The sequence below is a fragment of the Rutilus rutilus genome (genome assembly GCF_951802725.1).
Source record: "Rutilus rutilus genome assembly, chromosome: 11".
Lineage (NCBI taxonomy): Eukaryota > Metazoa > Chordata > Actinopteri > Cypriniformes > Leuciscidae > Rutilus > Rutilus rutilus.
Genome location: NC_140216.1, coordinates 43,566,031 through 43,593,530, shown reverse-complemented (window position 1 = coordinate 43,593,530; position 27,500 = coordinate 43,566,031). Strand labels below are relative to the sequence as shown.

Below are 27,500 nucleotides of genomic sequence, written 5' to 3'. Positions count from 1 at the left end.
GTTTTGGATGAAAGCATTTGTCAAATGCGTCTAAACAATATACGAAGTAAATAATATTATTTTTAAGCTGAGAGTCACTGAGACACAGAGAACACACTGAAGGATACGCTCAAGTCTTCCTCAGTACTCTCATGTTGTAGTTACACCACGTGTCCTCCGTTCATCTGTTGTTCACTGCGGTAGAAGTGTGTACTCAGATCACACTCCAGGTTTCCTTCGCTCTCTTGAAAGCACAACTTCATTCTGACATTTTTCTCACATATTTTCCTTCATAATTCACTTCTGCAAGAGTAAATCCTTCTTTATAAATGTAAATATCTCTGGGATGGACAGAATTAACTCCCTGAAATCACTGTGTAATGAACACTAGATGAGCTACTTTAATGATTTCTGAACTTTTTTTTGTTTTGTTGAAAGTAATGTTGTTTTTATTAACATTTTGAAATTTGATTCTTTTAATATAAAGATGTTATGATCTTCTTTGGGTATAACTTAATATTCATGAGATTAAATAACCCAGGCTAATAACCGCCTACCCTCAAACTATCTTTATTAAAAAAACATTTGCCAAAACATAATCATAAATCTTTAAATTAAAAAACTGTTCATAACTAGTGAGGTATTAGTCTCTGTCATAACTGAGCTGTTTATGAACTAGATGACATGAGCTCGAGTTTTCTCACCAAACAGGTTTAGCAACTTTAGCTTTTAGAAGTGAAAGTATTTTCAGAGTTTTACCGTACGTCATTTTACACCAGGGCATAAAACGATTGTTTAAGTCAGAAAACTCGAGCATTGAAGTGTTTAATATTTCTAGTTCCTCTGCAGGAATATCCAGTTGGAGACGGGAAACTCAGTGATGTTGGGAAACTGCGGTAAACTCCAGTAACTCCAGGTGAGTGAGCTTTAGTCAGGTGAGCGGATCTAGACTCACTTCCTCATTACAGTAAACATCAAATGTGTTCTTGTACTGTAAGTATATTATATAAATCAAGTACTTGATGAAACATGAATTTCTTGAAATTATTATCATATTGAATTCTTTTTGGTGGACACATGCCCTATATGAGTAAATTACACTGTTTAATTATCAGTACTAGAAAACATTACTTTTAAAATATACAATGTTAAAAATGCAACAACAACAACAAAAAAATTGTTAAACATAAAATTGTGTAGTTTAGATAAATGACCTAAAATAAGTACAGGAAGTGTTGTAACAATTTTTTTTATTACTTTAACATCTGTAGTGTTTTATTGTTGTTGTGATTTTTGCTTAGTGTCTCAAACTTTAATATAATTGCTATAATTTCAGTGTAAATGAATGTCAGTAAATGAAGAGTGCTGTTGTCATAAGGGTAACATCAGGTAAAACTGTAATGATAAAATAATAATACATTGACATTTATTTCGTTCATCAAATTTAGATTGGGGGTTTTATAAATATATGTATTTTTCACATTTAATACATTACATTTTATTATTTTATTAAACATAAAGGGCAGCTTGTTTATATTAGTTTGAAAAATTAAGTTTCAGTGTAAACTTCAAGTAAATTGTAAATGAAATGTAAACTCTGTCTCATCAGTGTTTCCGAGCCGCTCCATGAAGACTGAGTGAATCATGGACGACACACACACACTCAGAGATGGAGATTCTTCTCCAGGATTCAGGTACTTCAATCTTCATATGATCTTAATGTTATAGAAGACTCATTTTCTGCACATAACAGGGTGTTGTGTGTGTTTGCCAGGGTTGGTATAGTGATCTGTTGTCTCTATCATATTCTGGTGTGGGATATACAGTAGTTGGAGACACTCAGGGTATTTAAACACTGTCCAGAGACACACAGATACAGTAGACAGCTAGATGATATATGACATTATCCTTGGACAGTCTCATCACTCTTCAACACACTGTCTTAATAGACAACCTTCTCATGTGGGATTTATTTTCATGTAAAATCAGCCAAGTTGATTCTTGTCTCTATAATCTCTATTCTATTAAAGTCAGTTTAAGGGTGACAGATCAATCTCACCGGAGCCCAGCTGTGTGTCCATGAAGAGTGACCGGTCTATGGGAGAGCCAATCTACTTTAAGAGAAAACACACATCAACTGATCTGAGGTACAACATTTCTGTCTGTTGGGTGGATGGATGGATGGGTGGATGGATGGATAGATAGATTCTACATGTGAGATTTAGCTAATACTAGTCATAAGTCTAGTCTGTGTTTCTGTCTTGTTTCATGTTTAGCAGCTCCCAGTTATGTTTATTAGTCTTCCCAGGTGCTTCCTATTAGCCACACCCCCTTGTTATCTTGTTTAGCTTGTTTTCCCTTGTATTTAAGCCTGTGTGTCTAGTTCAGTCTTTGTCAATCCTTAATGTTTGTTTTGCTGGTTGTTCTGTTCCCGCACCTTGTTTCCTGAGTCTGAGTTTAAGTTTGTGTAGTCTGAGTTTGTGTAATGAAGGAATACTGCAATTGGATCCTACTTCCTCGTCTGCTTCAACCACCCGTGACAATACTGAAGTACCACATTCAACTGTGCGCTATTACTTACTAATTTGTTAATCAGAGTTTCTTGTTAGTTAATAGTAGTTACTAGAATGTTAATTAGTTAGAGCAGTGGTTCTCAAACCTGTCCTGGCGTACCCCCAACACTGCACGTTTTCTTTGTCGCCCTAATCAAACACACCTGAGTCAACTCATCAGCTCATTATAACATGGGTGAATGAGCTGATGAGTTGAATCAGGTGTGTTTTATTAGGGAGACAAAGAAAACGTGCAGTGTTGGGGGTACGCCAGGACAGGTTTGAGAACCACTGAGTTAGAGAATAGACACTACATTTAAAAACTGACAGAGTCTGCTCAATGCATCGTGAGCCGACCGATTATTATCTCCTCAATATTATTAACTCATCTTTATCTTTAGGTCATGTTCCAAGAACATTTAAACTGGCAGTTATAAAACCTCTCATTAAGAAACCACAATTAGATCATAATAACCTAGCAAATTATAGACCCATTTCAAATCTTCCATTTATGTCTAAAATATTAGAAAAAGTGGTGTCCGCTCAACTGGGCTCTTTCTTGCAAGAAAATGATATCTATGAAAAGTTTCAGTCAGGATTCAGGCCGCACCATAGCACTGAAACTGCGCTCGTTAAATCACAAATGATTTACTTTTAGCTTCTGACCAAGGCTGAATCTCAATACTAGTTTTACTTGATCTTAGTGCTGCGTTCGATACTATAGATCACACAATACTCTTAGATCGACTACAAAATTATACTGGTGTTCAAGGACAAGCATTAAGCTGGTTCAGATCATACTTATCTGACCGCTACCATTTTGTCTATTTAAAGTGTGTATGTCAGGTTAATTTTTTTTTTTAGATGAACACAAAATAGTTAGGGGAAATACACGTTTGACAAGTTGATGTATTGTTTTTTATGTTTTTCGATACCTAAAGGCAGAATATAAGATGAAAAAGTTCGTTATTTTCAGTACTCGCTTAAAACTGCTCCTCCCCCCAAACGAATCGCTTGACGTCATAAGAGGGAGACGTCTCCCCAGTTCAGAGTTGAAGTTTGTGAGCTGTGTTGATAATTGTACGAGTGATAGAGCGAGAGAATTAGTGATTAGGACATTTATTTAGTTAGTTAGTTATTTAGGTAACAGTTATACGCAGGCGTATTTTCACGATGAATTACTGCGTTTGTGCTGGGTGCAAAAACACCGTTAAAACCGGTCACAGATCCACTTTTTCACAAAAAGCAGATAATTAATAATAATGAAATTAAGTAATTGTGCAAGCAGAATGTTTTGTTTTATTGCGAGTGTGTACACAAATATAAGTAAACACTTTGCAGTTTGAATGATGTCCTGAACAAAACGGAGAATGTTTTTGTTTCCACTGTTCGATCGCGCCCGCGATCTCTCTCTCTCTCTCTCTCTCTCTCTCTCACACACACACACACACACACACACAAACAAACCAACATATTCCAGCATAGCAATCTTGACATAGCAGCCTGTTCATTATAGCCACGGAGCTTCAGCGTAAGGTAACTCTTATGCCATGGTTCGACCCGTCTCACACTCATTCATTCGCACATACACAAGCTCACTCACATAGCCTTCACGCACTAACACACACACACACACACTCTCTCTCTCACTCACCCACTTGCGCGCCGTCGTCGTGGAGGATCGTTAAAAAATTAAACATGCTAGTCTTTTTGTCGTGATGTTGTGAAGCATCGAGGGCTGCGCCGCAGGGAAAGGAGCGTGCTACGGAAAACCTGAAGGAATATTTGGCGAATGCAAAATGTATGTATTGTACTACGCTATACTGAAGAGGGGGAGAATTTAAAAAAAAAATCGATTTTTTGAAAATATGAATCGATTTGACCTACCCGATTTTTATATCAAATTCTAAATCAAAATCAATCAATATTCTCTTCACACCAGATATTTATGTTTCTTCGATAGGAATTATTTAAATTTCTGTTTGGCTCCTCATCCGTCTCACGCCTGGGAGGCTCAAAATTGTATGGCTGTGGGCCATCGTAGGTTTGAGGGGGATTTTGGATCTCCTCAGACTCAAAACTCTCCATACTTCAATAGAACTTTTTTGGAACGTCTCTCTCTTCTGACGTCACAGCTCAGCTGTGTTTTAAAAATATGATCTTGACAGAAATGGCTATAAAGCTTATTGTAGGGCAATTACAGTAATCATTTTAATGATAATTACATTTTCACTCAGACATCTAAACATTATTTAATATATCTAAAAAAAAAATTTAACCTGACATACACACTTTAAATGGAGAAAAATCGATCATAACTCCAGTAAACTATGGAGTGCCGCAGGGATCTGTGTTAGGCCCTCTGTTATTCTCAGTATATATGATGCCACTTGGAAATATTATAAGGAAACATGGAATTAGTTTCCATTGTTATGCTGATGACACTCAAATATATATTTCATCACGGCCAGATGAAAACGCTAAATTATCCAAATTGACAGAGTGTGTTAACGATATAAAAGATTGGATGACGCGTAATTTTCTTTTATTAAATCCAGACAAAACAGAGGTACTACTTATCGGTTCAAAAAACCGCCCACAAAACCTCTCGCAATACAACTTTAATATAGTAGGATGTCCTGTTACTTTATCCTCTACAGTAAAAGACCTGGGTGTTATACTCGATTGCAACCTGTCTTTCAAAAATCATATTTCTTATGTTACAAAAACCGCCTTTTTCCACCTTAGAAACATTGCTAAGCTACGTAATATGCTATCAGTTTCTGATGCAGAAAAGTTAGTTCATGCATTCATGACCTCGAGACTAGATTACTGTAATGCTTTATTAGCTGGTTGTCCTGCATCCTCAATTAACAAGCTACAGTTAGTCCAGAATGCCGCCGCTAGAGTTCTTACTAGATCAAGAAAATATGATCATATAACACCGATTTTATCATCACTGCATTGGTTACCTATAAAGTTCTGTATTAATTATAAGGTATTGCTACTGACTTATAAAGCCCTAAACGGCTTAGCTCCAGTCTATTTAACGGATCTTCTATCGCCCTATAATCCATCGCGCACTTTAAGATCACTAAATTCAAGGCTTTTGGTCATTAAAAACTAGATTAAAGTCGCATCTCTTCAGCCAGGCATTCATATAATATTTTTAATCTTACAGTTCAAATTACAATCCGGCCTCTAGTTCATAAACGCCAGAGGAGAACTGGCCCCCGACTGAGCCTGGGTTCTCCCAAGGTTTTTTTCTCTCCATTGGGTCACCTGATGGAGTTTTAGGACACCATTAGGTCACTTGATGGAGTTTTTCGGTTCCTTGCCACTGTTGCCTTTGGCTTGCTCAGTTGGGGATATTCTGGGGATATCTAATTTGATTTTATCAATAAATTCCACTAGAAACAAACCTTGTTGTATTATTTTAATTTAATACTGTGAAGCTGCTTTGATACAATCTGTATTGTGAAAAGCGCTATACAAATATACTTGACTTGACTTGACTTGACCGAGAGTCGCAGCTCCGATCAGCAGCAGGAGTCAGATCTCACCTCACTTCGCCCATTTCGCCTCACTCTTGACTGACAAGACGACGGTGGACGATTTGGTTTCAAAGCGAAATATAAAAACGCCTATTTAAGCGAGTTTGTCATTGTACTGTTTTTTATGGTGTTTTACATTAAGAATAATGAATCTACGATTCAAGCAATTGTCACACCCGAAATGAAAGTAAAATGCGCACAGGCATTCATTACGGCATGTGTCCTCTGGCGCGGAGCTGAGCAGAGAAGATCAAGCGTTTTCAGTTTCAATGGGAATTAATTTAAAATGCTCGCTCTGCTCTGCACCGTTATGAATGGCCTTGTGCAATTTCCAATTAGTGATTTAAAAGCGAGATGCAAAAGAGGTCTCTCCCCACTGATGATACTGGTATTACCGGTGTTGTCACACGTCGATTAACCGGTGCGAAGATTTCTCATCGTCACATCCCTAGTTGCTACTTGTAAACGTCTGAAATATTTATTTGACAAATATTATAAATATCAATATCAATATCAATATCCTGCAGGCCCTATCACTACATGTTTACTGTCTCCCTGAACAGACAAAGATTAGACCCACTGGAGTCCAGCTGTGTGTCCATGAAGAGAGACCAGTCTATGATAGTGCCAGTAACACTCAAGGGAAGACACACATCAGCTGATCTGAGGTACAACATTTCTGTCTAGAGAGACTCACCAAAATTCTGAATATGTATTTGAAATCTTGAGCCAATCATCTCTTCCTCTTCTCTACCAGTTTTAGCATGAAAACATAAACATAAATGAACTTCATATGTTGAAGGATACAGTACAATTTACTGAAATGTATCATCTCTAATCTGTTATTTTCCAAAGCACATTTAAATCAGATTTGCTGAAGAAGTTTCAGTGTCTGTGTGAAGGAACAGCAAAGAAGGGAAACCCAACTCTCCTGAATGAGATCTACACAGAGCTCTACATCACAGAGAGTGAAAGTGGAGGGATCAATAATGAGCATGAGGTGAGACAGATTGAGACACAATCCAGGAGAGCAGCAACAGAGGACACACCGATCAAATGCAGTGACATCTTTAGACCTTTACCTGGACAAGACAAACCCATCAGAACTGTGCTGACAAAGGGAGTCGCTGGCATTGGAAAAACAGTCTCTGTGCAGAAGTTCATTGTGGACTGGGCTGAAGGGACAGAGAATCAGGACGTCCAGCTCATATTTCCACTTCCTTTCAGAGAGATCAACTTGATGAAGGACAAAACACTCAGTCTTTTAGATCTTCTTCATGTCTTTTTCCCTGAAACTAAAGAAAAGAAAATATCCAGTGATGAATATAAAATGTTGTTCATCTTTGATGGTCTGGATGAGTGTCGTCTGTCTCTGAACTTTAAGAGTGAGGTGAAACTGTGTAATATATCTGAATCAGCCTCAGTGGACGAGCTGCTGATGAACCTCATTGAGGGGAATCTGCTTCCCTCTGCTCTCATCTGGATCACCTCCAGACCAGCAGCAGCTCATCTCGTCCCCTCTGAGTGTGTCCATCGAGTGACAGAGGTACGAGGCTTCAGTGACACACAGAAGGAGGAATACTTCAGGAAGAGAATCAGTGATCAGAGTCTGGCCGACAGGATCATCTCACACCTGAAGTCCTCGAGGAGCCTCCACATCATGTGCCACATCCCAGTGTTCTGCTGGATCTCAGCCGCTGTTCTAGAGAAGATGTTGAGTGAAGCAGAGAGAGGAGAGATTCCCAAGACTCTCACTCAGATGTACACACACTTCCTGATCATTCAGACCAACATCAAACATGAGAAGGACTATGAGAAGAGAGAGAAAGATGAAGACATGATTCTCAAACTGGGGAAACTGGCTTTCCAGCAGCTTGTGAAAGGCAACCTGATCTTCTATGAGGAAGACCTGAGAGAGTGTGGCATTGATGTGACAGAAGCATCAGTGTACTCAGGATTGTGCACTCAGATCTTCAGAGAGGAGTTGGGCTTGTATCAGGGGAAAGTCTTCTGCTTTGTTCATCTGAGCATCCAGGAACATCTAGCAGCTCTATATGCACACGTACACTTTACAAAAGAGAACATAAATGTGTTTGAACAAATCACCATACAAAGTCTCTTTTCTAAAATCTTAAACCAGAAGAAATATAATTCATTATCTGAGCTGCATCAGGGAGCTGTGGATGAGGCTTTACAGAGTAAGAATGGACATCTGGACCTTTTCCTGCGTTTCCTTCTGGGTCTCTCGTTGGAGACCAATCAGACTCTCTTACGAGATCTACTGACACAGACTGGAAGCTGCTCCTACAACAAAGAGGAAACAGTTCAGTACATCAAACAGAAGATCAGGGAGAATCGCTCTCCAGAGAGATCCATCAATCTGTTCCACTGTCTGAATGAACTGGGTGATGATTCACTGATGCAGGAGATCCAAGATTATCTGAAATCTGGAAAAATAGGAAAAAACAAACTCTCCTCTTCACAGTGGTCAGCTCTGGTTTATGTGTTGCTCACATCAGAGCAGAATATGGATGTTTTTAATCTAAAACAGTTTATTGGAGCACAAAAAAGAGCAGATGAAGTTCTTCAGAAGATGCTGCCTGTGGTTAAAGAATCCAGATCAGTTCAGTAAGTCACACTGACAACAATCATTACACTGATAAAACATGATGACATTTATGAGTTTAGCATGTGCTTTCATACCAAAGCAATACTGTAATAGGAGAAATGTGTGTGTATATATATATATATATATATATATATATATATATATATCATATCATATCATTTATATCAGTGTTTCCTGAACTGAGAGACTGAAGAGTGTCATTGTTCTCTACAGGTTGATGAAGTGTGGTGTTACAGATAAAGGTTGTGCTGCTCTGGCTTCAGCTCTGAGATCAAACCCCTCACACCTGAGAGAACTGAGTCTGTCTGAGAATAAAGTAGGAGATACTGGAGTCAAGCAGCTCTCTGATCTACTGAAGGATCCTCACTGTAAACTGGAGATATTGAGGTAAGATTTTATAAAAGTCTCAACATCGTCTGTTTTTCTCCTGTGGTAAATAATGAATGATATACAAAAATAATATATACGTATATTTAATAATATATTTATATATAATAATATATAAAAAAACGTTTTTTTACTTTTGATAGTGTTTTATGATGCATATTTCTAGACACATTTAACCTTATGTTGATTATTCTCAGGTTAGGTATAGTACGTCAAATCTGTCCTAAATCATAACCATCTGAATTTTCATACTCACAATCTATAGGTCAGAAGACTTCTTTGTGGTCTGTTCAGTTTTTTAGAAATCAAAGACTTTTGGCAGGCGAACTTCTTAGTTTCAATTAAGTATAGTTTTATTATTTACAGGTTAACTAGTTTACAAAAAGGCATACTTGTAACAGGACAATTGCATATTTTCCACAACAATAGTTATAAGCATGATTGGATGATGTGAAGAGGTGACAACTGCTTTCATATACAAATCTGTTGAGGAGAAAGGAGAAATTCATACATGTATCTTATCATTTATATCAGTGTTTCCTGAACTGAGAGACTGAAGAGTGTCATTGTTCTCTACAGGTTGATGGAGTGTGGTGTTAGATATAAAGGTTGTGCTGCTCTGACTTCAGCTCTGAGATCAAACCCCTCACACCTGAGAGAACTGGATCTGTCTGAGAATAAAGTAGGAGATTCTGGAGTCAAGCAGCTCTCTGATCTACTGACGGATCCTCACTGTAAACTGGAGATACTCAAGTAAGATTGTATAAAATTTCCCAACATAATCCTCTATTTTAATGGTAAATAATGATTGATATAAAAAAATATAAAAAATAAACTATGAAATTACTAATGGGAATGTTGCTTTTATTTTCATTACATTCTTTCCAATATGTCTGACATCATTTTACAATATTAATGATAGATTAAACATGACTGGATGATGTAAAGATGTGACAACCGTGTTCATATACAGATATGTTGATGATTTTGGGGTATTTGTATAAAAAATATAATATTCGGTTACACTTTATTTGGTCCCACTTTATATTAAGTGGCTTTAAGTACTATGTACTTACATCAAAACACAAGTACAATGTACTTATTGTGTTCATTAGATTAGATTAGATTAGATTCAACTTTATTGTCATTACACAAGTACAGGTACAAGGCAACGAAATGCAATTTAGGACCGACCTGAAGTTAGTAAGAATACAGCATAACATGAGGAGAGTTGAGGAGAAAAAAAGGCAACCCCCAGACTATGCTCCAATAGGGAGTACAGTTTGGGGACAGTAAAACACCTCAGCACATTTGCACATAATCAGTACACAACATGAACACACAAGACTTGCAACAGGGGAGGGGAGAAGGGGTTGGAGGTAACCCAGCACAGGCAAGCAGCCATCCGGTCCTGCAGCCATTTCGGCGCTGGTCACAGACCCGCCTGTCAGACTGGTGGTAAAAAGCGTCGAAGGCGTGGGATGGGGGCTGGGGGTTGGTGATTGAAAGGAGATGTTGTATTGTATAACACTTTTGCTGCTATTGAGGTGTGATACGGGTAAGGTTTGGGACAGGTGTGGTGGATTGGGTAGGTTTAAGGGTGAGTAAAGGTGTAAGGGAAGTGACAACTGTGTAGTTACAAATGTAATTACATAAATTAATTACAGCTGTAATTACATGCAGGAATTTTTAAAATATAAGTACAATGTAAAAACATGTAGGTACACACTAAGTCCATTGTATCAAATTATTAATTTCAATGTAAGTACATAGTACTTAAAGCCACCTAATATAAAGTGGGACCCTTTATTTTAAGGTGTCATTGTTACAGTGTAATTATATATTTAAGTACTGAGTAATATTAAGCAAATACATGTACTTACTATAGGCTTAGAGTAGGATTAGGGTTTGGTTAATGCTTAGTTGCATGTAATTATGCATAATTTACTGTTATTACTATGGTAAGTTTATGTAACATGTAATAAGGACACTGTTAAATAAAGTGTTATCGAATATTCTTGCAATTTTTATGATGTGGAAACTAACTCGCTCAAGCAGTTTGTAGAAGCGGGTCTGAACCTTAGACTGAACCTGTTAATGGTGCCGTGGATTAAGTGTCTGATTGTGAAGTTCCTGCTGATCCGAGCTGTAGATCCTGAACTGAGAGACTGAATAGTGTCATTGTTCTCTACAGGTTGATGGAGTGTGGTGTTACAGGTGAAGGTTGTGCTGATCTGACTTCAGCTCTGAGATCAAACCCCTCACACCTGAGAGAACTGGATCTGACTGGAAATAAAGTAGGACATTTTGGAGTCAAGCTGCTCTCTGATCTACTGCAGGATCCTCACTGTAAACTGGAGATACTGGGGTAAGATTGTATAAAATGTCCCAACATAGTCCTCTATTTTAATGGTAAATAATGATTGCCATACAAAAAAAAAATTCTACTGTGAAATTATTAATGGGACTGTTGCTTTTATTTTCATTAGATTCTTTCCAATGTGTCTGACATCATTTTATAATATTAATGATAGATTAAACATGACTGGATGATGTAAAGATGTGACAACCGTGTTCATATACAGATATGTTGATGATTTTGGGTACTTGCCAAAAATAATAATATTCGGTTACACTTTATTTTAAGGTGTCATTGTTACAGTGTAATTATATATTTAAGTACTGAGTAATATTAAGCAACTACATGTACTTACTATAGGGTTAGAGTAGGATTAGGGTTTGGTTAATGGTTAGTTGCATGTAATTATGCATCATTTACTGTTATTACTATGGTAAGTTTATGTAACATATGTAATAAGCACACTGTTAAATAAAGTGTTATCGAATATTCTTGCAATTTTTATGATATGGAAACTAACCCGCTCAAGCAGTTTGTAGAAGCGGGTCTGAACCTTAGACTGGACCTGTTAATGGTGCCGTAGATTAAGTGTCTGATTGTGAAGTTCCTGCTGATCTGAGCTGTAGATCCTGAACTGAGAGACTGAAGAGTGCCATTGTTCTCTACAGGTTGAGTGATTGTGGTGTTACAGATAAAGGTTGTGCTGCTCTGACTTCAGCTCTGAGATCAAACCCCTCACACCTGAGAGAACTGGATCTGTCTGAGAATAAAGTAGGATATTCTGGAGTCAAGCAGCTCTATGATCTACTGAAGGATCCTCACTGTAAACTGGAGATACTGTGGTAAGATTGTATAAAATGTCCCAACATAGTCCTCTATTTTAATGGTAAATAATGATTGACATAAAAAAAAAATCACTATGAAATTACTAATGGGAATGTTGCTTTTATTTTCATTAGATTCTTTCCAATGTGTCTGACATCATTTTACAATATTAATGACAGATTAAACATGACTGGATGATGTAAAGATGTGACAACCGTGTTCATATACAGATATGTTGATGATTTTGGGGTATTTGCATAAAAAAAATAATATTCGGTTACACTTTATTGAAAGGTGTCGTTGTTACAGTGTAATTATATATTTAAGTACTGAGTAATATTAAGCAACTACATGTACTTACTATAGGGTAAGAGTAGGATTAGGGTTTGGTTAATGGTTAGTTGCATGTAATTATGCATAAATTACTGTTATTACTATGGTAAGTTTATGTAACATGTAATAAGCACACTGTTAAATAAAGTGTTATTGAATATTCTTGCAATTTTTATGATGTGGAAACTAACCCGCTCAAGCAGTTTGTAGAAGCGGGTCTGAACCTTAGACTGGACCTGTTAATGGTGCCGTGGATTAAGTGTCTGATTGTGAAGTTCCTGCTGATCTGAGCTGTAGATCCTGAACTGAGAGACTGAAGAGTGCCATTGTTCACTACAGGTTGATGGAGTGTGGTGTTACAGATGAAGGTTGTGCTGCTCTGACTTCAGCTCTGAGATCAAACCCCTCACACCTGAGACAACTGGATCTGACTGGAAATAAAGTAGTAGATTTTGGAGTCAAGCTGCTCTCTGATCTACTGCAGGATCCTCACTGTAAACTGGAAAAACTGTGGTAAGATTGTATAAAATGTCCCAACATAGTCCTCTATTTTAATGGTAAATAATGATTGCCATAAAAAAAAAATTCTACTGTGAAATTATTAATGGGACTGTTGCTTTTATTTTCATTAGATTCTTTCCAATGTGTCTGACATCATTTTATAATATTAATGATAGATTAAACATGACTGGATGATGTAAAGATGTGACAACCGTGTTCATATACAGATATGTTGATGATTTTGGGTACTTGCCAAAAATAATAATATTCGGTTACACTTTATTTTAAGGTGTCATTGTTACAGTGTAATTATATATTTAAGTACTGAGTAATATTAAGCAACTACATGTACTTACTATAGGGTTAGAGTAGGATTAGGGTTTAGTTAATGGTTAGTTGCATGTAATTATGCATAATTTACTGTTATTACTATGGTAAGTTTATGTAACATATGTAATAAGCACACTGTTAAATAAAGTGTAATCGAATATTCTTGCAATTTTTATGATATGGAAACTAACTCGCTCAAGCAGTTTGTAGAAGCGGGTCTGAACCTTAGACTGGACCTGATAATGGTGCCATGGATTAAGTGTCTGTGAAGTTCCTGCTGATCTGAACTGTAGATCCTGAACTGAGAGACTGAAGAGTGTCATTGTTCTCTACAGGTTGAGGTATTGTGGTGTTACAGATGAAGGTTGTGCTGCTCTGACTTCAGCTCTGAGATCAAACCCCTCACACCTGAGAGAACTGGATCTGTCATGGAATAAAGTAGGAAATTCTGGAGTCAATCAGCTCTCTGATCTACTGAAGGATCCTCACTGTAAACTGGAGATACTGTGGTAAGATTGTATAAAATTTCCCAACATAGTCCTCTATTTTAAAGGTAAATAAAGATTGACATACAAAAAATAAATAAAAATCAACTATGAAATTACTAATGGGAATGTTGCTTTTATTTTCATTATATTCTTTCCGATATGTCTGACATCATTTTATAATATTAATGATAGATTAAACATGACAGGATGATGTAAAGATGTGACAACCGTGTTCATATACAGATATGTTGATGATTTTGGGTACTTGCCAAAAATAATAATATTCGGTTACACTTTATTTTAAGGTGTCATTGTTACAGTGTAATTATAGTAATATTAAGCAACTACATGTACTTACTATAGGGTTAGAGTAGGATTAGGATTTGGTTGAGGGTTAGTTGCATGTAATTATGCATAATTTACTGTTATTACTATGGTAAGTTTATGTAACACATGTAATAAGGACACTGTTAAATAAAGTGTTATTGAATATTCTTGCATTTTTTATGATATGGAAACTAACTCGCTCAAGCAGTTTGTAGAAGCGGGTCTGAACCTTAGACTGGACCTGTTAATGGTGCCGTGGATTAAGTGTCTGATTGTGAAGTTCCTGCTTATCTGAGCTGTAGATCCTGAACTGAGAGACTGAAGAGTGCCATTGTTCTCTACAGGTTGATGAAGTGTGGTGTTACAGATAAAGGTTGTGCTGCTCTGACTTCAGCTCTGAGATCAAACCCCTCACACCTGAGAGAACTGGATCTGTCTGAGAATAAAGTAGGAGATTCTGGAGTCAAGCTGCTCTCTGATCTACTGCAGGATCCTCACTGTAAACTGGAGAAACTCTGGTAAGATTTTATAAAAGTCTCAACGTCATCTGTTTTTCTCCTGTGGTGAATAATGAATGATATACAAAAATAAAATATAGAAAAAAATGTAACATCAAATAACTGAAAAGTATGTTTAATCTTCCGTGGATTATTTCCAAAGCTTCTGAGGTACTTTTACTTTTGATAGTTTTTACAAGTCAAAAACATGATTGGATGATTTGAAGAGGTAAGAACTGCTGTCATATACAAATCTGTTGAGGAGAAAGGATAAATTCATATTATATATCATATCATTTATATCAGTGTTTCCTGAACTGAGAGACTGAAGAGTGCCATTGTTCTCTACAGGTTGATGAAGTGTGGTGTTACAGATAAAGGTTGTGCTGCTCTGACTTCAGCTCTGAGATCAAACCCCTCACACCTGAGAGAACTGGATCTGTCAAGGAATAAAGTAGGAGATTCAGGAGTCAAGCTGCTCTCTGGTGGACTGAAGGACTGTCACTGTAAACTGGAAAAACTGTGGTAAAATTTGATAAAAGTCTCAATGTCGTCTGTTTTTCTCCTGTGGTGAATAATGAATGATATACAAAAATAAAATATAGAAAAAAGTTTAACATCAAGTAACTGAAAAGTATGTTTAATTTTCCGTGGATTATTTCCAAAGTTTCTGAGGTAATTTTACTTTTGATAGTTTTTACAAGTCAAAAACATGATTGGATGATTTGAAGAGGTGACAACTGCTGTCATATTCAAATCTGTTGAGGAGAAAGGATTAATGCATACATATCTTACCATTTATATAAGTGTTTCCTGAACTGAGAGACTGAAGACTGTCATTGTTCTCTACAGGTTGAGTAAGTGTGGTGTTACAGATGAAGGTTGTGCTGATCTGACTTCAGCTCTGAGATCAAACCCCTCACACCTGAGAGAACTGAATCTGACTGGAAATAATCTAAGAGACTCAGATGTGAAGCTGCTCTCAGATTTGAAGAAGGATCCACACTATAAACTGGAGAGATTTTGGTGAGTAGTGATGATTAAAACTGTTCATATTTTAATATAAAGTTAATTTTGTTTCTTCTTAATTTACTTTTCTTATGATGGTGAATTACACACTATAAACATGTTTAATAAGAGTTTGATTCATTTATTTAAATAATAGTTTGTAGCAACAATTAAATATCTTCAAGTGTCTTTTTATTTCAAACAATTCAATATTTTTTATCCCTAAATTATGTATTTTAAGAGAATTGTCAATTGCAATAGAAGATAATGGTTAAAATTTATCACTAGTTTCTTTATCATAAATGAAACTGAGCCAGTGACACAGAAAGAGGACAGTCATACAGGATTATAGATAAGGGTCAAGGGTCATCATTCATGGTGATTTAGATGCAAAATCAAAATCTGAATGTTTAAAAACAGCTTTAACAATCATGTATCACAGTTATATTATAATTTCTCACTTAATAGTCTAAGTAGTTTCTTTTAGTTGTTCTAAAGTGGATAATGCAATAATGTCGCACACAATTACTGTCTGTGTTTTAGTTATACAGGTCTTAGATGTTAGTCTGGCCTTCTCTGGATCAGCTGATGGAGAATAAAGAGCCTCTACAGACACAATCACATTCAACAGAATCAACAGAGCCACAGTGATCATCACACACATGTGTTTGTGTAACTTTACAGAGCGGCTGTATAGATAAATGAACTAAAGGAATAACTTTTTTACAACAGAAATGAATCAACACTGAACTTAAGATGGACCATGACACTATATACTTCTAGATCTGCTGTACAGCCGAAACAAACTTTGCTTTTCTCAACTTTTTGCTCATAATGTGTCTGTTTTTATTAAACTTACACACATTCAAGTGTTGGTAAAAAAAAAAGAAAAGCATTAAGCTAGAATAAAAGTTTTCTTTTATGTTGTTTAAAAGTAGAGGTCTGTTCTTTATTTTGATACGTTGCATATTCAGATATTCATACAACAAAATGAACGTTTTGTGAGAATTATGGCGGTGGTTGGCAACTTTTTGAAAAACGCTGTCAGGGAAAGAGTTAATCTTTCAGTCGTGACATTCAACTGATTCAAATCAAATCTGCTGAAGTTTCAGTGTGTGTGAGGAACAGCTGTGTGTGTAAGAACATGTCAGTGTGTGTATGAGGAACAGATGTGTGTGTAAGAACATGTCAGTGTCTTTGAAGTCTAAAATTTCATCTTTTAATATAATTTTATTATTTAATATTATGTATCTGTATTATTACTCTTTATTAATGTTCATAATCAGTTGAGAAACACGGAAACGCATAGACCTGGCATGAATAAAACATCTTCTCAGAGTTATCGCTGTGACTATACAAATCACAACATGTAAATAGGAAAATGTTGGCGTTATTTTGTCATTTATTGGTAGCAGTATGCTAGCTGGAGCCATTTACCTCCAGTCTTTGTGCTAAGCTAGGCTAGCGGTGGGTGCGTCAGACAGAGTTACAGCACGCACGGAGATGAGAAGGGTGTGTGTGGACTCATCTAACTCTGGGGGATACGGGGAATAAGATAAAGTCCCCATAAGTCAGCGTGTTCCTTTAAGCCCAATTTATACTTCTGCGTAAAACTCATGCTGTAGCCGTGCCGTAGGCTGTGTATAGCACACACACACTTTCTCTAACACTCTCTCTCTCTCACACACACACACACACACACACACACACTTTCTAACACTCTCTCTCTCACACACACACACTCACACTTTCTCAAACACATACGCTCTATCTCTCTCTCACACACACACTTTCTCAAACACTGTTACACACACACACTCTCTCTCACACACTTTCTCAAACACTTTCTCTGTTACAGACACACACTCTCTCTCACACACTCTTCTCCCTCTCACATACTCTCAAAACACTCTCTGTTACACACATTCCCTCTCTCTCTCTCTCTCACACACACACACACACACACTCAAGACTCTCATATGAAGTATTCTCTCTCTCATCATTATGACACAAAACTCAGAGTTTCCGGAAGCAGTGGAAGTTGCTTGATTGAGTTTTATTGAAACCGAACAAACAAAAAATAAAAGTTATAAATACAAACATCAGACCAGCGGCCGTGGCTCTTAAGGTCAGCCAGACCTAAACCCTCACCAGCAAATCCCAAATGGAAAAAAACATCTGAAGTTATAATATCAGTATATCAGTTTTTAAAAAACACAATTCAACTACTTCTAGAAATGCTAAACAGACATTAAACAGCAAATCCTGCTACAAAACTCTTTCCTTCTGTGGATTCTTTTCTCCACTTCTGCAAAAACAACGGGGGGAAAATAACCGAAACGCTGAAACGAAGCTCTAGTCTACAGCCGTTATGTACACGCGAGTCCCTAAGCCACTAGCACTGAGAGAGAGAGAGAGACGAGAACGGGGACAACACTTTCTGGAAGGCCATTTCATGATTCAAACGTCCTCGCACACGGAAGTATCAGTGTCTTCTTTAAAATGTTCATTGTGGAGTTTAAAACGAGGAAGATGTGGGAATAAAAGTGGTCAGTGAGGGCCACGCACAGGATCTACAGGGCTATTGGAGGATAGAAAAGTCAAACAAACACTGCTGACCAATCACCATCTTGATTCTCAGGAGGGGGCGGGAGTAGCGCTGGCTAAACTAGCGACTGCGCTACCGAGTCGACACTGAGATGTTAAATATGTGAGGCTTTGAGTGTAATCGTGAACGCCTCTGATTGGCTGTTGTGTTCACAAGCTCATCAGATGTGTCTGTGATTGGCTACAATGATCAGCGTTTCATAAACATGTAAATATACATCAGTGAGGCTCTTCAGCGAGCGCTAACACACACACACACACACACACGCGAGCGAAGGAGTATTGTGAAAGCAGGAGCGCTTTAAAATTATAATAAATTATAATCAAATAAGGTCTTTTTTTTTCTTTACCTGTTTTTTTTTTGGTATAAATAAAATTAAAAATGTAAAATAAAAAAAAGTAAAACATAATTTGATTATAATTAGTTATACTTTCACAACACTCCAACGCTCACGTGTGTGTGTTAGCGCTCACTGAAGAGCCTCACTGATGTATATTTACATGTTTATGAAGCGCTGATCATTGTAGCCAATCACAGTCACATCTGATGAGCTCGTGAACACAGCAGCCAATCAGAGGCGTTCAGGATTCCACTCAAAGCCTCACATTTTTAACATCTCAGAGTCGATTAGGTAGCGCAGTCGCTAATTCAGCCAGCGCTAGGCGTGAGGGTTCCGCCTCTACTTCCACTGCTGGCCGTAGGAGTCCTGAGAGAACTCGAGCGTGTCGTTGCTGTAGCCGTAGCTGGAGGCGTAGTCGGAGCCCTGCTGCAAGGGCTGCTGGGCGATGGGTTGCGAGCCCCAGTTCTGCTGGTTCGTCTGGCGCCGTTTCGAGTCCGGCTGGTTGAACACGTCGGCCTTGCGTTTCCCGCCCACGTTCCCGCCACGGTTTCCTCGTGCGCCTCTGGTGCCGCGACCCCTGGGCGGCTGGAAGGGCCCGCCACGCCCTCCGCGTCCACGCCCCGCCCCCATCGGGGCCCCGCCCCTCGGAGCATATCCTCCCCTGCCGCGGGTGGGCGGAGCTGCGCGGGCTCTGGGAGGGGGCGGAGCTCCACGGCTGCCGCGACTGCCCCGTCCCCTCATGGTGTAGCCGTCGTCGTAACCGTAGTAGGGGTCGTCGTAGCCGCCCCGGTAGTCGTGGTAATCGTAACCGTAGTAGTCGTCGTAGTACTCCTCGTAGCCGTAGTAATCAGGCGGGTAAGAGTATCCGCCGCGCGCACCACGTCCGCGCCCACGCCCTGGAGGCGGCATGCGGGGGGGAGGGTAGTAGTAGTAGTCGTCATACCTGGAAACACACACACCGTTGAGACAAAACAGACAGCTGAATATTCTGAAGACAAATGTCTACCCGTACACCTCACTAAACCTCCCTTTAGGGACGTCCTCGTTTGTAAAAACAGAATAAAAATAGTTTAGGTCACACTTTACAATAAGGTCAACAGGAAACAGACGCAGCTGAATATTCAAGACAAAATTATACCCATAGACTAAATAAATGTGTGTAGTGTGTGTGACGTCACTCGAAGTGTTTCTGAAGAGCGTTTTTGAAGTCCAAAGTGGGCGGAGCCGGCCGTCGCCATCTTGGCTGCGCGTCACTCGCGGATAAACAACAACGTGCAGCGAGGCGGATTAGCTGAGGTGATATGACGCTAACAGACAGCAGACAAACGGCTAGAAGTGACATCAGCGGAAATCCACCTGTCACTCAAGTGGCCACGCCCTTAATTATGCAGAACTTTAATGCTTAATGTAATTTAAACGGATGGGTCGTCATGAAGAGCAAAATTAGCTTTATAGACCAAAACCACTTTTTGCATAAGCAGAAGTGAAGTACGGGTGTGTGCGTGTGTCAAAGAGAGTGTGTGTGTGTGTGTGTGTGTGTGTGAGAGAGAGAGTCTCACCCGGTGTTTCTGCTGGTCTGTTGGGCAGAAGTGTGTGTGTGTGTGTGTGTGTGTGTGTGTGTGTGTGTGTGTGTGTGTGTGTGTGTGTGTGTGTGTGTGTGTGTGTGTGTGAGAGAGAGTCTCACCCGGTGTTTCTGCTGGTCTGTTGGGTAGAAGTGTGTGTGTGTGTGTGTGTGTGTGTGTGTGTGTGTGTGTGAGAGAGAGTGAGAGAGAGTCTCACCCGGTGTTTCTGCTGGTCTGTTGGGCAGAAGTGTGTGTGTGTGTGTGTGTGTGTGTGTGTGTGTGTGTGTGTGTGTGAGAGAGAGAGTGAGAGAGAGTCTCACCCGGTGTTTCTGCTGGTCTGTTGGGTAGAAGTGTGTGTGTGTGTGTGTGTGTGTGTGTGTGTGTGTGTGTGTGTGTGTGTGTGTGTGTGAGAGAGCGAGAGAGAGTCTCACCCGGTGTTTCTGCTGGTCTATTGGGCAGAAGTGTGTGTGTGTGTGTGTGTGTGTGTGTGTGTGTGTGTGTGTGTGTGTGTGTGTGTGTGTGTGTGTGTGTGTGTGTGTGTGTGTGTGTGTGAGAGAGAGTCTCACCCGGTGTTTCTGCTGGTCTGTCGGGCAGCTTGTCTCTCTTTCCTCTTCTTATCTGGAGGCTTGGCCAACACGATCTCGATCTCCTCACCGCCCAGCTCTTTACCGTTCATCTCCTGCATCGCCTGCACACACACACACACACACACACACACACACACACACACACACACACACACACACACGAGAGACGCTCAGACAGGAGCACCAGTGCAGAATAACACATTTGCTGAATGGACTAGTTCTCTGATGTAACTGACAGAAGCAGTGGCTGATGAATATCTGACGAATGTTTATTACGAGCTGATGACACACAGATCTACTAACACTGACATCATCACATCTCATAACTCAAGCCTCAAGTTTAATTTAATTTGTTAGCATTTGCTCTTTGTATATTTATATACAATCGTCAACATTTGAAGTGGATCCAAACTTTTCATCAAAGTTATACATGAATTCTGAACTTCACCCGTTCTTGTCTCAGGACATCTGTGATGAACTCTCTGATCCACTTCAAACGCTGACGACTGGATATTCCCACTTAAGTTGGCTAGTTAGATTTATTGTAGCCGTGTTTAACACTAACTCCTTTTGGATATTCGAAGAGGTTTGATAAAAGTAAAATAAAGCCCATTCTATAAAAAATTTAACCTCAAGCTAAAATTAACCTAATTTTCTTAACTTGTACACAAAAGATAGAAATGCAAAAACTTCACATGATCAGTAATATCACGACATTCTCTTGCACACCTAAACACACTGAGCCATGGCGACCGGCGGCGCTGCTAATGCGCTGCTAATGCGGCGGCTCTGAATCCACTTGTTGACAAGAAAGGAGGAAAGAGCCACAAATGGAAATATTTTGATTAGGCTAATGTCACGTTGCCATAAGGGGCCGTTCACGTTCACATGCAAATATTTCGAATGTGGGCGTGCGGCAAACGTGCTCATAATAGAAGCGACGCGGCGCGCTCGTTTTCTGGCGCGCCTCTGTTCATGGTTGCATAGCAACGACAGACGCCACGGGAGAGCGAGCAAGCGTTTGTGGAAAGGAGAAAGCGGTACGAACTTTTCTCCGTTGAAGTCTATGGGGTCGCTGTGTCCATTTTTTTTATTGTCTATGGAAAATATGCCGTCCCGCCCCTCCGTGTCATCTAAGTGCTAAAGTGTGTTACAGCAAAAGAGATCAGTAGTGCAGGCGAGGGAGGAAAGAGTTGCATTTCTCCACTATCAATTTCTACCTTACAGCTGAAAATTAACACAAAAGAAAAACACGAATAATCCTGTCCTAACCCTGTTTGTGGCCAGCTCAAGGTACGTGCTGCAATAATCAGGCCTCAAAATGTCCATTTCTATTCACAAAACTTGCCAGAAGTCATGGTTTAAGGGGTTATAAAACAAAGCCTTCTGGGGGTGCATGCCCCCCGACCCCCGCGAGCGGCTTGGTAACAACCTCCGGCACGTAACGGCACCGCTGCTGGGAAAATGTATTGGGGAAACACTGAAATTATAATTAATTTGTTTGGGACAAATCTCAAATTTATGATAAATATATATATTTTTGAAAAAAATTCTCTCCTTTATTTATGATTTAGAATTAAGAATTTAGACCATCTATAACCCTGTTACTTGAGTTAATTTATTTATTTTGGTTTGTTTACTTAATACAATAAGTACAATAGAACGGCTGGTATTATAGTTTTTTGTTTGTTTGTGGAAACAGTGTTTAATTGTATAATTTAGTTAATTCTGTGTTTGTGGTGTTGATGTGTGCTGTGTTTAAAGCATTAACGTGACTGTATCGGTCACCAGTGTCAAAGACAGGATGGCTATGACCAGCAGAATGGGCAATAGGCCATGACTGGAAGAGTGAGTGCACTGGAAGAGTGAGTGCACTGGAAGAGTGAGAGCACTGGAAGAGTGAGTGCACTGGAAGAGTGAGTGCACTGGAAGAGTGAGTGCACTGGAAGAGTGAGTGCACTGGAAGTGTGAGTGCACTGGAAGAGTGAGTGCACTGGAAGAGTGAGTGCACTGGAAGAGTGAGTGCACTGGAAGAGTGAGTGCACTGGAAGAGTGAGTGCACTGGAAGAGTGAGTGCACTGGAAGAGTGAGTGCACTGGAAGAGTGAGTGCACTGGAAGAGTGAGTGCACTGGAAGTGTGAGTGCACTGGAAGAGTGAGTGCACTGGAAGAGTGAGTGCACTGGAAGAGTGAGTGCACTGGAAGAGTGAGTGCACTGGAAGAGTGAGAGCACTGGAAGAGTGAGTGCACTGGAAGAGTGAGTGCACTGGAAGTGTGAGTGCACTGGAAGAGTGAGTGCACTGGAAGTGTGAGTGCACTGGAAGAGTGAGTGCACTGGAAGAGTGAGTGCACTGGAAGAGTGAGTGCACTGGAAGAGTGAGTGCACTGGAAGAGTGAGTGCACTGGAAGTGTGAGTGCACTGGAAGAGTGAGTGCACTGGAAGAGTGAGTGCACTGGAAGAGTGAGTGCACTGGAAGAGTGAGTGCACTGGAAGAGTGAGTGCACTGGAAGTGTGAGTGCACTGGAAGAGTGAGTGCACTGGAAGAGTGAGTGCACTGGAAGAGTGAGTGCACTGGAAGTGTGAGTGCACTGGAAGAGTGAGTGCACTGGAAGAGTGAGTGCACTGGAAGAGTGAGTGCACTGGAAGAGTGAGTGCACTGGAAGAGTGAGTGCACTGGAAGTGTGAGTGCACTGGAAGTGTGAGTGCACTGGAAGAGTGAGTGCACTGGAAGTGTGAGTGCACTGGAAGAGTGAGTGCACTGGAAGTGTGAGTGCACTGGAAGAGTGAGTGCACTGGAAGTGTGAGTGCACTGGAAGAGTGAGTGCACTGGAAGAGTGAGTGCACTGGAAGAGTGAGTGCACTGGAAGAGTGAGTGCACTGGAAGTGTGAGTGCACTGGAAGAGTGAGTGCACTGGAAGTGTGAGTGCACTGGAAGAGTGAGTGCACTGGAAGTGTGAGTGCACTGGAAGAGTGAGTGCACTGGAAGAGTGAGTGCACTGGAAGAGTGAGTGCACTGGAAGTGTGAGTGCACTGGAAGAGTGAGTGCACTGGAAGAGTGAGTGCACTGGAAGTGTGAGTGCACTGGAAGAGTGAGTGCACTGCTTGGCGATTTCGAACGTTCCGAAACCAGGAAATGAGATAAAGGCCTATAAAGCTCAACTCAACTCAGCTCAACCTAACCTAACCTCAACTCTTAATAGCCATTGTAGAAATAATGAAATTTATTGGGCATGATTGGGCATGTTTGGTCACAGGGCTGCATGTTCAATGGAAGATTAAAGCTCATATAATACTCAGTATGACCATCACACACTTCCACTTGATGAATGCCAGTACAGGTGCAGTACAGGTGTAGTACAGGTGCAGTGTGGGTCGTACCTGGACGGCAGCGTCGCGCTCCTCGAAGTGGACGAAGGCGTAGTCCTTCAGCTTCTTCACGCGCTCCAGCTTCCCGAACTGAGAGAAGGTTTTCTCCAGCAGCTCCTCGGTCACCGGCGTGGCCAGCTTACGCACAAACAGCACCTTCACCTGATGGACAGATCATCGTTAAACACCTTCACCTGATGGACAGATCACCGTTACACTTACGATGATTGGGTATTGGGTTGGGTATCGTTTGGGTTTTTTCGATACCGGTACAAAATCGATACTTTTAAACCGGTACCGGTGCCTGAACTGAAACTTTAAAAAAAAAGAGAGCACCTCAAACCGATGGTGAATGACATTAAAGAACTTTTTTTTATTGAAAAGAATACAATAAAAAATTCTTAGAGTTGAATATACATTTTTTTGAGTAAATATATAAATATAAGTAGTCTAAATACAAAACACAAATAATTTACATAAATTCACAGCCACCTAACCCAGATACAGTAATCTAACACTAAACACTACAGTACTAACAACAGTAAAGTCTGTATTCTTGGTGCTACAAACCAGCTTTAAAGTTCAGCAGTTCTTCTCACATGTTCTGCCTTCTCTGGTCTAATCCCGCAGCTCTCCTGACTCACTGCATGTCCTGCACACGGCGAGCGCTATTCTAGAGCGCATCCCCTTAAATGCCGTGACACGAAACCCCTCGTGGAAGAAGAACACCGTCATGTTCATAACTGTGGCAATGAGCTCATCAGATCAGCTGAAGGCTGGACCTCAGAAGTACGTGAGGGTCGCGGCTCTGTTCTTGCTGTAAACTTGCACAACGCTCTCGAATGAATAATTTATTAGATGTACGCCGGTCTGTTATTGTATGGACATTTTCACACTAAACATGACGCAAAACAAATGACGAACTGTGATGGGTTGCGTTACATGTCAGTCAGTCCTTGGCCGATGTTTTTATTCTTAAACACATGTAAGTGAATGTGTTTTGTCATTTAAGAAACCTTTATAATGATCATGATTCATGTTAGTTGATCTATAACACTCAATTTTATTTTCATGAAGAGGTTTCATAGAAATTAATTTCTAATAACTTTACATAATTTTGAAGCTATTTAAAACTCTTTTTTTTTTTCATTATGACAATAATTAATTCTACATTTACAATAAACTGCCAGGTGTCAGCTTTCAAATGAGATCATACTTGTGCTTTTAGTGCAAAGGGTTCATGAACTGTATCTGTTTCAGTTTGGGTATGTCATTTCTGGGGATTGTTCAGAAGTGGGGTTGCAGCTGAACAGGCTAACTCAGGGGTCGGACCCCCGGGCTAACTCAACGAAACGCACCCTATGTGAGATTAATGACATTTATATTACATAAACTTAATATTACGACTGATATCCGCACAAAATGACGTGAATGCACAAGCGAACTTGCCTGTGCTGGTCAGAGCGTGTAACCCCTGTTCTGGACGCGCTATTCCCACGTCAACAGCTGAAACACGGCACGCCCAGATAACGCTTTATTACAGTAGTGTTCTCATTATAATGGCATGTATATGACAGTCCCAGTTATAGTTATTAATGTGCATTGCTGTTTGAGCTGCGCACGCTAAAGTTGATCACCGGTACAATGAAGCGCTTTACTGCATCGTTCATTAACTCAACCAAACGCATCCTATATTAGATTAATCAGATATACACACACAAAACAAACATGTTACAACTTACAATGACACAAAACGCTGCGAGTGCTCAAGCGCACATGACTGCTCTTTCCGCCACAACACGCTTGTTGCACTGAAACACTGGCGAACAATTCTTTTACAGGCGTGTTCTCATTATAATGTCATGAAGCCTGTGTGACACATTTGTGCAGCACGTGTTGCACTGTATCTTCCTTTTCAAAGTGATTAACATCAAAAATGATCATTTATCGTGCATCCCTACTATAAATGTTGTTTTGCAAGTACTTATGTGTATTTAAATGTCTGAAACCTAAAATAAAGCTTGTGTTAGTCTCAGCTTTGCAATCCTGTCAGTTTCATCAGTAGATTCAGTCAGTAAATGTGTGTGACAGATGAACCGATCTCTTCCTCTTTACTACTAGTTACAGCAGCAAATGAACATGATGAACATCAGAAGGAAAGATGAAAGATTCAGAACAACTTCCTGAAATCAATCATGTCTGTAATCCATCAATCAGTGTTTCAGCCGTCAATAAAACAGCAATAACGCCACATGTAAAGCCATTCACTGATCAGAAACTCGATATTCATTATCTATTTACTCAACCTGTTCTTCATATTCCATGTTTGAATAAATCCATCATGAAAACACGTTTACGACAGCCACTGTTTAAAAGGTATATTTAGAAAATGAGTAGAAGCACAATTATGTTCTAAAACATTATTATTATAAAAACTGCCTTATGTGCAATTAATTGTTAATGTACAGTTAAGAGAGACTGTCTTCAAATTGGCACGTGCTGAACCTGATGTGTAAATGACCGGATCGGATAGGCTGGAGCTGAACCGTCAGCATGGGAACGGAGATCGAACCGTCTCAACTCACTGAGAGCTCATCTACTGAGACATCAGGCTCTGATTATGAACACAAGGTGTTTAGATTTATATTGAGACATATTTTTTGAAAATATACTTTGATATTGTGCATTTTTCATAACAATAAATGTAAAATTCTGTAACTTTAAGTTCACTTTTTAAACTTGTTCCACTTCTCCACTGCACCCCCTGCACATAAACTCTCCAGCTAGGGATACAACTGCTCTTCACACAGTGGCACGTTATCTGAAACACAGATGCTGCTTACGAGTGTTTGTTTCTGATTAGTTCTTTAACTGAGATTCATTCACAGAATTTCGTTGTACTAAATGTATAATGACAATTTAAAAAAAGTTCAAGTTGAAGTAAATATGATGTAGTACAAAGCCATCAGCAGCAGTGTAGTGTGTGTGTCTGACCTTGGCCATGACCTCGGGGTCGGGCTCTGCGACGGGGTCGGCCCACTCCACGGTCACCGGGTTCCCCCACACCTTCACCTTCCCACTCATGAGCCGGCGCCGGGCCTGGGCCGCAGACTTGTGGTCCTCGTACTCCAGAAAACAGAAGCCGCGGTTCTTCTTCTTATCGTCCGGCTGCGTGTAGAGGATCACCTCCTGCAGGCCCTCTGCGCACACACACACACACACACATTACATCACAGTACATGTGTTCAGTTAGCAGACGCTCTTATCT

General features: G+C 39.8%; 2 protein-coding genes across 9 annotated transcripts in view; one reads left to right on the top strand and one right to left on the bottom strand.

Annotated features, from left to right (window-relative positions):
• Nucleotides 1–710: 710 nt before the first annotated feature.
• Nucleotides 711–16,699, top strand: LOC311300383 (uncharacterized protein). 2 transcript variants are annotated; one of them, XM_084424629.1, is made up of 16 exons: nt 711–739; nt 829–895; nt 1,589–1,673; nt 2,010–2,126; nt 6,649–6,753; nt 6,941–8,713; nt 8,928–9,101; nt 9,681–9,854; nt 11,296–11,469; nt 12,129–12,302; nt 12,958–13,131; nt 13,785–13,958; nt 14,609–14,782; nt 15,113–15,286; nt 15,614–15,787; nt 16,313–16,699. In XM_084424629.1, exons 3-16 carry the CDS (start codon nt 1,624–1,626, stop codon nt 16,332–16,334), a joined length of 3,633 nt encoding a protein of 1,210 aa, XP_084280755.1. In that variant the 5' UTR covers nt 711–739; nt 829–895; nt 1,589–1,623; the 3' UTR covers nt 16,335–16,699. The 2 variants fall into 2 exon arrangements, with proteins under 2 accessions (XP_084280755.1, XP_084280754.1); XM_084424628.1 differs by having other exon boundaries at nt 711–895.
• Nucleotides 16,700–17,791: 1,092 nt separating this feature from the next.
• The window catches only part of hnrnpr (heterogeneous nuclear ribonucleoprotein R), a 21,273-nt gene continuing 11,564 nt past the window's right edge, over nt 17,792–27,500 (bottom strand). For 2 of the 7 annotated variants that reach the window (XR_014629284.1, XR_014629286.1), the window contains exons 8-12: nt 27,227–27,432; nt 24,245–24,394; nt 20,846–20,967; nt 18,891–19,660; nt 17,792–18,606 (exon numbers count right to left, since the gene is read on the bottom strand). Coding sequence is in view for 2 of the 7 variants with exons in the window: in XM_084424636.1 (XP_084280762.1) it covers nt 19,057–19,660; nt 20,846–20,967; nt 24,245–24,394; nt 27,227–27,432 (1,082 nt within the window). In the remaining 5 variants the exon portion in view is untranslated. Of the gene's footprint in view, nt 19,661–20,845; nt 20,968–24,244; nt 24,395–27,226; nt 27,433–27,500 lie in introns of all 7 variants that reach the window. The other 5 variants (XM_084424636.1, XM_084424635.1, XR_014629285.1 and 2 more) reach the window with 4 other exon arrangements.

Coding starts and splice junctions, on each gene's coding strand:
- LOC311300383 (XM_084424629.1), top strand. CDS start 1,624: ATGGACGACACACACACACTCAGAGATGGAGATTCTTCTCCAGGATTC. Junction 12,303..12,957: donor TGTAAACTGGAGATACTGTG/GTAAGATTGTAT, acceptor TGTTCACTACAG/GTTGATGGAGTGTGGTGTTA. Junction 13,959..14,608: donor TGTAAACTGGAGATACTGTG/GTAAGATTGTAT, acceptor TGTTCTCTACAG/GTTGATGAAGTGTGGTGTTA.